We start from the raw sequence: 14,150 nt of genomic DNA, 5'->3' as shown, positions 1-14,150 counted from the left end.
AAGTTAACAACAACAAAATGGTGAAGGAAGCCGAGAAAGAGCAAGAATGGACTTGTATTCATAGGTGGCCAGGAACAGGACTCCATATGGGTGCTGATGTTGCCACTGAAGTTTGTTTAAAGGTAACATTACGATGTTAAGTCACATTGCATGCCACAATCGTTACAGACATGTCACACTGTATATAGTCACATCTTAGAGTACTTTATTAATGCCAGGAAGAGGAAATGGGGGACTTACCCAGCAGTACAGGAGCAACGCTGACTGCTGCATTTGTCATCCTTGGCCTGTACGCAAACAATGTTTGGCGTCTCTCATTTTCGTTCAGACCTGAATGACTTGGCCCCGTTCCCATCGTTTTACCATGTTCCTAAAACTTTACATCATTAATATGTCCTTTCATCGCCTACGATATGTCCGCGCTGTGGATGTTAGATATTGTGGCGCTCCTGTCCCAATGTTGCCATAAGAATCAATAAACTTACAGTGTGTGACGGGCTCAGATGCTGCTGTAAGATGAACTTATGACCCTTTACTTATCTCACTGTTCCCTAAATGCTGCCTGCTCACCCACATCAGCATCTTGCTCCCTTTCAACGTTACTAGCCTCAACTGAGCTCGAGACATTTCCTCCTCTTTATTGTGGGGGGAAAAGGGAAAATGGATGTGATTAAAGCACATTGATTGTGAGATGTCTTCACGAGGCATTGAGGGGAGCTCTGAGTGCTTGCCAAAGCCTCATTTGGAGTGGAGAGGAGGGGATAATGGATTCCATCTTGCCATTCCTGCCTTCTTTATGATTCGTGACAGAGCGGGGATGTCATCAGTTTGATGGCACCGTTGTCGGTCAGTTGTTACTCCTCCGTCCTGACTTCTTTTCAGGGTTGCACATTTGCTGACAGCACAGCGGGTGAATATGTAACGAAAGACACACCCTGCTTTCAGAGAGTCAAGCTAATAAGGGAAGAAATGTGCTAGACCATGATATGATACCTCTGCTTCCATTAGCTTTATTAGAACTGAGTGCGAAATTACTTCCAATTAGAGTTTCCTAGACAACATACTGGCTATGCATAATAATATTCTTTGTCTCTCAACCCCTGCTTTCGCACCCGCTGTTTTTGCACTTGTGAGGAAATTGTTTTGCCTCTCCCCTGGCCTTTTAGAGGTAATTTTGTGTGCAGCTATGTCCGGGCTATTGAGAGAGGCAATTGGTTTCTTTCCTTGTGTATTCTTGCATGTGCAGAGCAGAGATGCAGAAAAACGATGGAATCTCTGCATGGATTTGTACGTGTGCAGTTATATTTGAGCATCCTTTCTTGTTTTCTTCTCAGGATGTGCTTTCCGACATTGTTCTCGGAAGATTATTTCTGATTCGAAGTGAGTGTGGAGATGAAAAGCAGCGTGATGTCTCGCATGAACCAGGCGCCTGGCAGTCAACATGCTGTGCTAGAGATGCCATGTCCCACGGAACACAACATCTGTTTCCATTAGGTCCGATTATAGCAACATCCCGTCTCAGAATACATCAACTGAGTTCAGGCGTTCGAGGCGTCGCGTGCTGATGACTTCACTTCCCATCTGCCACGGTTTGAGTAATGGCAGAAGTAAATGTCCAATTCATTGGAGAGTGAAATGCAATCACACACCCGCTCACAGTGGAAGCACATCAAGCTGCAGCGCTTAATCTAAGATATTTCTGAGGATTGCAATACATGGACTCAAACAGCCTTAAGTTCTCTGTTTGAGGAGTTTACAGTTGTCTAGATAAGCTTTACTCAACATATCACTGGGTGTTTAGGAGCTCAGGGCTGAGAGCTGCACGAAAAATTTACACCGGAATAAGCGACATTATGTGTTATGTAAAGAACAACTTTGAAAAGCATTTTTTATGTGAATTCAGTTGACAGTTTGCTAAATCCTTCCTGTAATACAAAATTCTTGAGTCAAAGCATAGCAACCATAAGGTTTAAGCTTTGGTTTTCTCCACTAGCGGTGAGCACTGGATTGTAACATCTTGGCAATATATTAATATTATATTGTTATCATGATATGAGAGTATATATGGTCTTAGATTTTGGGTATCATTACATCCTGATGTGACATAATTGTTATTCTTTCCTGGTTTTAAAGGCTGTATTACAGTAAAGTGATGTGATTTTCTGAATTCACCAGACTGTTCTAGTTGTTTTATGACTTGCCTTTTCCCACTTAGTCTTTATATTCACATCACTGATGATTGAAATATCGAATTTTGTTAATATTTTGCAAAAATATAGTCATCCCTAAATCTAACATGTCACCATACATATCGTGTATCGCCTAAAAATATTGCAACATTACTTTAAAGCCTGAAGAGCTATATTAATAATCCGCTCTCACAAAAGCAACAGTTGTTCGCAAACTACCTGCATCTAGCACTGCCTTCAAAGCCAATAAAATGCATATCATTTAGTAACTAACCTATGTTAGTCAGTTAGAGTTGGAAATATTAACAAGTCACGTTCACATGTAGTCAAACTACTTTGTTTTAGTGTCTTACAGTCCAGCAACACCTTTAACCATTAAGAAGTTAGCTTACTTAGCTAAGATAGCTATAGCTGAGCAACAACAGTTGCTCCATCTGGCAAAATCAACAGTTGGAAGCTAAAATTAAGTTGCCTGCTTTCGTCTACCTCTCAAAAAACAATGACGTATATACCAAAAACTACTTATAATTGACTGTGGTTAACCCACCACGTATTTCTAAATTGTACCGCACAAGAATGTAACACTTGACCATAAAAGCAAAACCAGCTAAAGTGGTCAATATGTTAATTCATTTAATGTTTTCTAGCCTGTGTTGGAAAATCTCTTCCTAAAAAGGAAAAACTGCCTCCTAATTTAGTTGGCCCTCAATTCCAAAATATTGTGTGCTTCTATCCTTACATGACATAAATAGGTGACTCACTTTACTTTAACACCAGTTATTCTGTTCGAGACATCAGTTTTGCAAAGGTGGTTGATCATTTTAGAAAGCTTCGTTTTATAAGCTGGATCCTTTCTATCATGCTGATAAACTGTAGCAATAACCTCCGAACATGATAATGTTCTTTTGTAGGACAAAATAAACATTGTCCAGTTGCCTTTCTAATATCTATAAAACATTATGGCCATGCAAGGACAAAAATATCCACCACCAGACCCCAGACAGCTGCAGGCTTGAGAGTATAACCGCTGTGGCATTATGAACCCTGGCCAGAAAGTCTCTGCGGAGGTCTGATTGACTGAGGCAGTGTTTAATGATGCTGCTGTGTAATGATGGTTGGCATGAAATGATGCTATTTATATGCAGCGGGAGCACTTACCTTGCGTTATGGCACAAAGTGTCAGGGATTTTTCTCTCCTCGACATTTTGTCTGCTGCAACACAGAGGGACAGAACAAAGATGCATTCGTGGACGGTCTTCAAAGTCACAATCCAATCTAAAATATGGTGATGCGATTACAAACCACTACTGGAAATTGACTGAATTTCACAGGCTGTTGTGTGAAATGATGGCAAGGTAATGACACGCATGAAATTAAGATATATCCAGCATGACTACGATGTATTGACATGTAAAATGCCAACAGTTGAAATCTGTAAGTTTAGAGTCACATCATGATCGTCTTACAACATTGCTGTCTGTAAAGAGCTATTTATTTGACTGCCCAGCTTCAGCAACTTACTTTTCCTTGTTAGATTAGCTGGCGCAAGGTCCAACTGCAACGTCTGTTTAATGATTTCATGTATGTTGTCAGATAAGGCTGGTAGTTAGCCAACCTGATTTACATCGAAGTTATTTACACAGCAATGTGTGTAACAGTGCATGTTAAGCTATGAATGCCCAAATCAGGGATGTTTTATGAGCACATAAAACTTCATCAGCTCCTTGAATTGTGAAGAAGTTTCAACACGATTGTGATTATGGAAATACAGAACTTAATTAGCAGGTAAGAGGAAAGCTAATTCTTAAGGCAGGGATGAACACACAGTCACAAACAGTTTCATCAAGCAACAATTGATTACAGCCCTCGCAGTATTTGTATGAGGAGTGAACAGGAAGGGCAGTCACATTACCAGTAAAACCTCTCATGCTGGTGTTCTTAAAAGAAAGTGTCTGCTTTGAGTTATTTTCCTTTATGTAGAAATTGTAGAAATAAAAGGTGACATTGAAACAGGGTTAAGTATGTGTGTGTCTGAGGGAGAGAGGGGATCGAGGCCTGCTTTTCTTTAAAAGAGCCTGAACACTTGCTTTTTTCAAAGTAACTGACTCGCAGCCAGTTTTAGTAGAGAGCTGTCAATTATGAAGAGCAAACGGTATCCAACAGAGCAGCTTACTTCCAGGAGAAATCAGATCACAATGACGTCAAGACAGCTGGCACTCGCACCTGATAGAGTGATGTAAATGTTCTTGTGCTCTTGACTCCAGATTTTCACAACATGATTATCGTGGTTACATGAACTCACAATGACAATATTATCACATTATCTACAGGAATGTGAGGAAAAAAATGCTAGCAGTCAAATCTACCTTTACCTTTGTTTAATGTGTGTTTTGTTTTTTTTCTCCAAATAAATTACCCTCAAAATACGAGTGTAGAGAAGTCGAGAGAGAAAGAAGGAAAAAAAAAGAATAATTACAATCAACTCCATTAGGTGAAAAGGCAACCAGGCACAAGGCCGGACATCTTCACAGGATTGTTCAGATGATATTATCTATGTGTTTTGTTGTTTTTTTTAACACATTATCAATATTTCATTTAAATATCAAAAGGGAATATCACGACAAAGTCCCTTATAATAAGCAAACTTGGCAACTCTGGCTTCAGGTATATTACAACTTACTGCTTTTTCCTGACTGTTACTGATTTTTCAACTAAAGAGCTTCTTACCCACACTAGCACCACGGTTCCTTGCAATGATAATATCAGTGTGCTTGTTGGCAAGGCTTTTAGTAAATATCTTGAACTGTTTCTATGATTTTTTTTATATATATATATTTGGTATACATATATATATATTGTCTGGCAGACTGTGCCACCACTACCCCTGAGTCAGATGGTATGGACCAGCTGAGAGGAGGCATTGCAGAGGATGTATTAATTCAAAGGTGGAAAAGCTACTTGATAGGATGGATTTCATTAGTAATGGGAGAGAGGATGCAAACTAAGACCAAAAACATGGTTACTGGGTTAATATTACTGGTAAAAAACTGCTAAATGTAAAAGATACGTGACGATTGCGAGAAGAGAGTCCCTTTCAGCACAAGGCACAGGAGTTCCAGCTTGTAATTCGATTCATAGATTGAACTATAAACTCATCTCAGGCAGTAAAAATAAAAACAACACAACAATAAAGATGCCATTCCCCTATGAATGATACAAGCAGGTGTTAAGGCCAGTTAACAACAAACATTAATCTCTCAAAGTGGACGAATAGTCCGACAGTGAAGGCCTGTAAAGGTTTCAGATATTCAATGTTAAATTCAAAAATGTACTTTCTACCCACGTGTATCCTCACTGAAAGGAAGACTTTGAATGCCATGTGTATTTTTATATGCTGAGGGTCACACAGCCTCAGAAAGCTTTTAAAAAGCAAAACAAAATGTGAAAAAAGAAGCACAAACCCCAGGAAAGTCATTGTGAGAAGCCATCGGATTCTATGAAAAACAGAGGGTTAGACGTTATTGGACAGGAAGGTGTAACTCCACTCCATAAACAAGTTTACAACAAAACATAGGCCCACTCACTTCAATGCACACACACGTACACACACACATCCTGCCTTATAAAACCGTACAGCATTTGTTGTGTTTTCCTCCCCCAGAAGTCCCATGTGACTACGATATCGGGTCTTTGTCTCGACTTTAGCAAGAGTGATAGCATCGCAGAGACTCGACAAAGGTCTCGATAATCACATCTGCTGCATTATTGGAACATTTCTCACCTGTGAAAAGAAAATCCTTCGTCAGCACCATTACCCCTTTTAGCTCTTTTTTCTCAGTCTTACAGATTAACATGGCTCCAAGACTGAAGATGTTTTCTTCGTCAAATGGGTTCTGTTTTGCTCTCAAGCAGAATAACTGTGCTGTACTACTGTTGGGGGAGAAAAAGTTGCGACTTGACTGCGGACCTGAATCCAGACATTTCAAATAAACCCAGCTTTACCTCTGGTTTTTCATGCTTGAAGATGTCACACACAGTTATAAGTAACATTATTTGGATGTCATGACTGATCAGCCGAAGCTGAATTTGGTTTGTCCATGTGACATGTAAAGACTCTAACCTGAGGTCTACAGATTGAGTCGCTGCCCGTCATTCTCATAATGATATTTTAACGAAACGTGTTTGATATTCATCCGAAGACCTTGGTAAATACACCGCTTTAGCAGAAGTTAGCTTCCTCTTGCAAAGTCCACTTTCTTTCAATTCTGTCTCTAGACTAAAAAAGTCTGTGTTGCCCACAGCCAGGATGTCACCCAAACTTCCCTTAGTTTTTTTGTCTTTTCAGCACAAACTGCAGTAGATATACACATGGCAAGCTACTGTTTGCTGGCTGACATGTTTGTTATGGTACAATAACACCATGAAATTGGCATTCTCACAGGCACACTGTTGCCTCACAGCAAGAAGGCCCTGGGTTTGAATCCTGCCTGGGGCAGTTTGCATGTTCTCCTCGTACTTGCATTGGTTTCCTCCACTCTGCTTTCCCCCACCATCAATACATGCACTTAAGGTTAATTCTCCAGTCAGCGACCAAGACACTGGCTTCGATCTGGAGTTGGTCCGTGGGTGCTCTTCTCCCTCGAGAGGGGTTAAATGCAGAGTACCAGTTTCACCATGTTGCACATTGTATATGTAATAAAACTAAAGATTCTTCTTCTTGTCTGCAGCTAGAGCCTCAAGTCAATGCTGAGCAAGGTCTGGTGTATTAGTTGAAAGTTTTATGCTCCTTCCTGACTTTCAAAGACTAAAACATCAATTCAGAAAACCTTATGTGTGTCCTTGTAGGTTTGAGCTCATGACAGAAAAAAATCAACATTTCGAGTCAGCTGTAACAACAGTAAACAATGGAAAAATAAAAAACTAAAACGTTATTTGAAACAAATAAGTAAAATGAGGGGTTAAATGGTTTAAAGGTGCAACATGTAAGAACTGAACACCTCAAACCAAAAAGGGGGCAGCATATAATTGAAGTTACCACTAACTGCTGCTAATTGTAGCTGTCATAGCTAATTAGCTTAGTTAGCCATGCAGTTGCCTGGTTGAAACATGAGTGATAGGCTAAATGGTTAAAATGAGTAGCTTAAATTGTTGAAATTGTTCAGCAAACATGATGGATAAATGATTAAAATAGGTAATAGCTTAGGGATAGCAGTTGAAACTGTTATAAACTGATACATATAGCTAAACGTAATGGATAAAAGGTTCAATCAGATGCTCAAAAAGTTCTTTAAAATGATTCAATAAGTGGTTGAAAGTCACATAAAAGTTACGAGTAAATGGGGTTGTGGGGTTGAATAAGACAAAAAAAGTTGTGAGCTACTGGCATACAAGTACAGCTTGTCAGTGTAATAATGTCCAGAAATATATCTGCATACATTATCCACATTTAGAAATGTGCTTTAATGGGATACACAGAGGGAGAGAAGTATCAACAAGCCAATCATTAATCAAAGACATCCATTGCATATGGTAATTCTAGTGATATTATGCCATTATCACATGATTAGAACAAATAACTTTTCATGTTTGATAAGGGCAATTAGCACTCTGGAGCCCACCTACCATGCAGCCCAGGGGGAGTGAATACTTTAGGAATACATTATGTGATAAATCAGATTAGTCCTTTCTTGTCTCTAGGACTGCTGAAACTGATCTTTGTGGAAATCTGCAGCTTGACATTTTCTGGAGGAAATACGACCCAGTGTACGCCTCTCATACACAGTGCATTGTAATGCCTTTTCTTTATTCCAAGGAATATTTCATTGAATTCTTGAATACAGTAGTAAGCAGTGTCTGTGATCATTATCCTCACGCATTATTTGTGAGGAACGTGGTCAGGATAAATCACGCTACCCGACAGAAGGCTCACTCGTTTTTTATGTGCATTTTCAATTTGTGCATAACAATAAACCTGAGAGGAAATGCTGAGAATTAAAAAACATCTTGAAATACTGCAAGAAAGTTTTTTTCAGCCTGGCTGAGGTGGAAAAGTTGGGGAGTCGGACAGACTTCGCAAATAAATAATGACACAAATGAAGCATGTGTCTTGAACATTCACTGAAGTTTGCATTTCCAATGAAGAGATGGCAGAGATGCCAAATGTTCTCTGTGTTTTCTACACAGTCTCTCACCATTTTAAAGGGTCTAATGTGTTGAATATAGGGGTAGAAATGGAATATAATACCCACTGGTGTATAATCACCTGAAACTAAGAATCGTTGTGTTTTCATATTATTAGAACGAGCTTTTTATGTCGACATAGGAAGTAGGCCCTCTTCCAAACTGATCCTAGAAAGGGCCTTTCACATTTTTAGTGGCCACCATAGGGAGGGTGAGGTAAGGGGTGTCCATTTGGTTGTGGCCTTCAACCACACCGCTAGATACCACAAAATCCTACACACTGGACCTTTAACCAAGTCGCGTTGTTGTACCATCTTCTACTGCATTGAAATAAAAGCCCCTGACTGGAGAAGTGGCGCAACCTACTTCTTATCTGGATGAACCAGCTCCTGATAATCGCATAACAGTAGTGGATGGAAACACAAATTAATCTCATTTTCTTTTTTCCTCAATTCAAATAAAACGTCTGATATGGATATGACTATGGATGAAAACCTACTTCGAGGCTGCCTATACCTTCATGGCTTTGTCTTGCGCAGCTATAGATCTGCCAATCAATCTAACATATTTTGTAAAAAAAAAAGAAAAAAAAGGGTCATGTTTCCAAGGTGAATGTGATTAAATCATGTGAGATATGTGTGAAATTCAAAACCTTAACATTTATTTGAGTCATTCATGTTGAGTTTAACTGATACAATCTAGTTTCTACACAGTCATAGCCAGAAAAAAGTCACAGAAAATGCTTACGTTACTGCTAGTCAGCCATTAACGTCTATAGTATCTCTTGATGTAGCGCAGCTGATATCGGGGGTGTACAACGGTGACTCTCTTTTGGTCACCATGGAGTCGGCCTGGTCAGATGAGGTCTGGCTAGAAAACTTCAAACTAAGTCCCTTAACTTCAGAGCAGCAGGAGGTAAATCTTGCCCAACAACTGCGACCAAGCTGACACTCTTCCCTCAACCCCCAGGTATAAGATAGAGAGAAAGAAATAACCTGGCGCCATGTTGTGATATAGATGTTATGCGTTTCTTCCTGCAGACATATTAGGTTGCTGATTGAACTGAGGTTGCTTTAGTAATTTATAGGCTGTACACTGGGCAGCTTTTGATTTCGTACTAATATTATATACCAGTTTTTTTATGCCATGTTATTTCGTTTTGTTTTATAATGTAGTAAATGTACATTATATTTTATATTGTTGTGATGTTCTGATGTAAGGTGAGTAAAAAGTGAATCGTTAAAATTTCCACAGATCGGCAAGGAGTCCATGCACAATATTTGATATACATCCGCTAACTACATTTTACCTGAGCTTGACGGGTACTCGTTACACATAGATGTTGCAACAGAGTGTAAAGATAATGCAGATTATCACACAACATAAAACTGAAATGGGAGTGCAATCAGTGAAACCTTTTGGTCTGAATGAAAGCGTACTCTGCACACTGTGGCACCTGGTTGTCTCATTTGGTCTCATTTATGGGTAAAGATTTGCTTTCTGGTCTTGTCTCTTTTCTGCTCTTTCCTTTTCTGTCCCTCGTTGTGCGTGAGGGACGGTTTTGCTTGTGAGGGAGTTTGATGCTGTTTCAGTATCTCCTCGTTGTCCTGGATGAACATCCTGACCTAAGAAGGAGACAGTAGGAAACAGTTAGTTGATCGTTTTCTGTTGCTCTGGCTGTTTGTGTCCATGTCTGCTCTGTCAGGGTACATACCTTGTCCAGCTGTGTCTCTGTGTCATTCACATCCACACCTTCCTCTCCTTTTACCTCGTCATCTATCATTTCATAGAGGTTGAGGGTTGCAATCTTAACCTTTCCCAGTAGGAGTGTTTTCATTGCTGCCGTCTCCTGAATGTGGTTCCACTTTCTTTCCTGTATGTAGACAGGGACAAATGAACTTCATACAGAAGATTCAAACTGTAAGCAACATTTGATCTGTTGTTCTGATGACCCTACCCATGTTAGAGCTTCAGAGCACATCTTCTCCAGCTTTTTGTAGAGCTGGGAAAGCTGGTTGTTCTTGTGCAGCTGCAGCAAGTGATGCTGGTCCTCCAGTGTCTGCAGTGCTTTTCTCTGCTGGTCGGCCTGCTCCTGTGCCTCACTCTCCCGCTGACAGAGCTTGCCTCTAAAGTGGAGAAGACTCTCCAAATGACCTGCGAGCCGCTGCACATCAGAGAACTGTAACACACACACATATTAAATGTGTAGCCCTAAAATGAAACCTCATCATCTACTCAAAACAGACCATCATACAGATTGTTGCACTTTCCTGAAATAAAAAATGTACCTGAATTATTCTGTGGGGAGAAACAGCCAGATGTGCTATTTCACATTGCGGTGCCATATATTTAATGAGTGTGGCTACTGTTTGGGCCGGCTGCACGTCACCTGTTTCGCCAGCCAATCAGCACCTCATAGCCTATATTTTGCCAAGTCAATGTGTACATTTAGAAAAGCATTGTGTGTCTGCATCTACCTGTGGGCCATTACGAAAAAGCAGGCATACTAATGTGTACTTTAACAGTACCGTAGTCATCTTGACCACCCGCTCCATGAAGTCCTGGTACACTCCGTGGCTCTGCACCCGACGCTGTAGCTCCTGTTTCCTCTCCATCAGGCCAGCGTACTCCTCCTTCAGCCTCTTAATCTCAGCCTCCTTTTGAAGCCCCTCTTTCCTCTGCCTCTCTGCTTTCTCAACAAGTCGATCGTTTTCTTCATCCTACGCAGATTGAGATAGGGGAGGTTTAGATAGGCTGTTGCTGTCAAGTGAAAACACAGAAGTCATGCGTGAAATGGTCTCCTTCTGTACCTTGAGAAACAGGTCATAACTTGAGTGGAACTCTTCTACTTCCTTATACTTCGTGTCCAACTCTTCTTTGCGCTGATGCAAAGTCTCCAACACCTACATAAAAAGACAGGCAGCAGGCAAAATTTAGATTAGTTATTCAGGAATATTTATGGTGTGTGTGTGTGTGTGTGTGTGTTTTAATAAATAATTTCTCATGAACAGAAAACATGGCTTTAAGATCTTTGCCTAAGACCAGTGGAATCAGGTGCATTTATCACAACAGATGAGAGATTAAAATAATATTAAAATGTATAAAAAAAGAATTGAAGTTCTTTTGTAAATCATATTCTTCTAATATGCTCAAAAGTTCCATTGCATTTTTATTCTTCATGACTTTAGGGGCCTTTATATGTGAAAGAAAGACATTATATAATACATAAACTTTTACGTTTTACTCTCATACACTTGGATTTACATAAAATTTAAATAAAGTTTTCCTACAATAAGAATGTCATCTTTGCTAATGACCATGCAATCCTTCATTATCGTTGCAACACAATGCTGTGAGAATTTTCTGGATGGATACATGTGGATATTATTTTTATTTTCTAATTGATTTATTTTGCTTTGGGATCTCTGGGAAAACTTCAGTATTCAGTTTGTATCATGTTGTGAAAGTTTCTGTATGATATTAATGTTACAGTGTGTGAGATGTTCTAACTATTTTCTCATTTTTTAACAATAAATTGAGCTGATAAGAAGCAGCAAGATTCCTTAAATAATAACATAACTGGGGATGGCTTTAGTCTTATGACAGCCTGCATCAACAAATGAGCCTCTGACCTGACACCTTTCTCCATCCGCTCCTCGTTATGCAGTGATTTTTTTTTCTTTTACGTTACAAGTAACGCTGAGTAACTGTAATCCCGCACCTGTCTGCGCTCCTCTGTCTGTGCGTCAAGCTCGAGCAGCTCGTGCTGTTTCTCCTGGAGCTCAAAGAAAACCGCCGTCCTGTCACGTGGGCTCGGGGTCGCACATCTGGCTGCTGCAGGCAAACTCCTGTTCACGCACAAGCACGCACGGCAGAGAGTTACTCACAATGATTACTGAGACCGGTTCTGATTCTGGCAGCACCTTCACACAACAACAGACTCACGTCGTCCCCTGCTCCTCACGGACGGTCCAAGAGTTCATGACGCGTTGTTGTCTTTTTTCTTTTTTTACCAAGTCTCCCAGCTGCTACCCTCCTCCTGCTCTCTCTGATCGACGTGACTTTTCAAACTTTCTGTCAGTGCTCGCCTCCCCTTCGTTTCTATGGTAACCTAACACAGAGCAGGAACTTTTAAAGGCACAACCCGGAAATTCAATGCAAGACAGACAGGCCATTGTGACTGTTGGTCATTCAGTTCTTACAGAAACGGGTATTTAAATTAATAATAATAATAATAATAATAATAATAATAATAATAATAATAATAATAATAATAATAATAATGATAATAATACAAAAAATAGAAATAGTGGTTATTTGATTTTCTTTTTAAAATACAAACATTAAAATTGATGGTCAGATAAGATGAGCGTTAAAACATTTAAAGATAATAATAATAATAATAATAATAATAATAATAATAATAATAATAATTATTATAATAATCCACGTTTTGTATATATAATTGTATGTATCGATATTTTTCTAAATGAATCAATGCCAAATCAGTAGCCTGTGGTTCCAACGGTTCTCCTTATGTAGCAAAAGTTGTCCAAAGATAGCAAAACTTAAGTACTTGTACTCCTCACCTCTGACGATAAAAGACTGTGCTCAGGATCCATGAGTACATGATTGGTTTGATCTTCCTTTTGGGATGTCAGAATATCTGTGCAGGAACATATTTGGAAAGGAAACCCTCCAAAAGAATGTTTAAATGTATAGTGAGCCGCTCTGACGAAAGGTCTCAGCCACTTTTCCAGCCTAGAAAAAAAAGAGCTTTGTGATGTGCTGTGTTTTTCTCCACTCATTTTGACCGGAGGCAGAGGAAAGCTTCTGCGTTGTCGAGCTGAAGCTCTTAAAGTAATGGCAGCACCTTGGACAGTGACAAGGGTTTGCTCTCAGCAGACTCTTGTGCGATGCATTTCTGCTTTGTGTTTTCACCCTGCTTTCATAAGTGCCTGGGTGCTTCCATTTCTCCAACTCCTCCACAGAACAGCAGATCAACTTCACAGCACCAGATGTTGTTGCAAAGCCTTGAAACGTGTTTGAGGTGCAAATCAGTGCTCATCAATAGCTACAGCATCTCCTTTTCTTTTAAAAAGATCTGTGTGCATACAGGGCTTCTGCCTTCAGTGGCTCTCTCTCTCTTCTTTATTCTATTATATATGTTTTTTTTCTACCATCACAGGTTTGGAGCAGGGCTTGAAGATAAAGTTGTTTGTCTGGATCTAAATGTAACAATTTAGAGGTTAAGGCTTATTCTGTTGTATTTGTTTTTATAAACAGGTTTGACTTTTATACATAAACCCAACAGTCGGCTTATTAATAAACATATGTTGACAATGACTCATTCCACCATCCTTCCACACACGCAGTTCACATTCATTTGAACCTGCTTGTAATACAAATCTGCTAAACATATTGCAGTAATGATGATACAGCGCTCCACCGTACACTGTGGATGTGTTCCTCCATAATAATTTCATCATCAGCCATTGCTTTGGGCTAATTCCTCTGCCATGATCACCATTATCCTCAGGTTATCCATCAGTCGATTTGTATTCATAATGAGTTTGGAGTTAATTAACACATGTAGTTCTTACTGTATAGTAGACTTAATGGGAATGGAGCCATCCCTCATGAAATGTACCTACAGCTTTTTGCTTTAATTTATCATTCTAATCCCACTTTCACTATGTTATTTGTCCTGCCACCTGGTTTGATTCACTCGATGGAGAGCTCTGGTCTTGTGTCAACTCTGACCCCTCGCTGATATGTGTG

The 14,150-nt window shown here is 39.7% G+C and overlaps 1 protein-coding gene across 1 annotated transcript; it reads right to left on the bottom strand.

Moving 5' to 3' along the window:
- Positions 1–9,844: 9,844 nt before the first annotated feature.
- Positions 9,845–12,352, bottom strand: LOC140995636 (coiled-coil domain-containing protein 42 homolog). Its single transcript, XM_073465716.1, has 7 exons — positions 12,315–12,352; positions 12,091–12,217; positions 11,180–11,272; positions 10,898–11,089; positions 10,327–10,548; positions 10,084–10,242; positions 9,845–9,994 (listed from the first exon to the last, which is right to left on the bottom strand). Exons 1-7 carry the CDS (start codon positions 12,350–12,352, stop codon positions 9,845–9,847), a joined length of 981 nt encoding a protein of 326 aa, XP_073321817.1.
- Between the last annotated feature and the right edge of the window lie 1,798 nt (positions 12,353–14,150).

This window comes from Pagrus major, chromosome 5 (genome assembly GCF_040436345.1).
Source record: "Pagrus major chromosome 5, Pma_NU_1.0".
NCBI classification, from domain to species: domain Eukaryota; kingdom Metazoa; phylum Chordata; class Actinopteri; order Spariformes; family Sparidae; genus Pagrus; species Pagrus major.
This window is presented reverse-complemented; position numbering and strand designations above follow the sequence as displayed.

Bases quoted from the DNA above. Each gene is read 5' to 3' on its own strand.
- LOC140995636 (XM_073465716.1), bottom strand. From the start codon at position 12,352: ATGAACTCTTGGACCGTCCGTGAGGAGCAGGGGACGAC. The intron at 12,218-12,314 runs GTGAGTCTGTTG...GTGCGTGAACAG, and splicing joins CGTGAGGAGCAGGGGACGAC to GAGTTTGCCTGCAGCAGCCA. The intron at 10,549-10,897 runs GTACTGTTAAAG...TGTGTGTTACAG, and splicing joins GGGTGGTCAAGATGACTACG to TTCTCTGATGTGCAGCGGCT.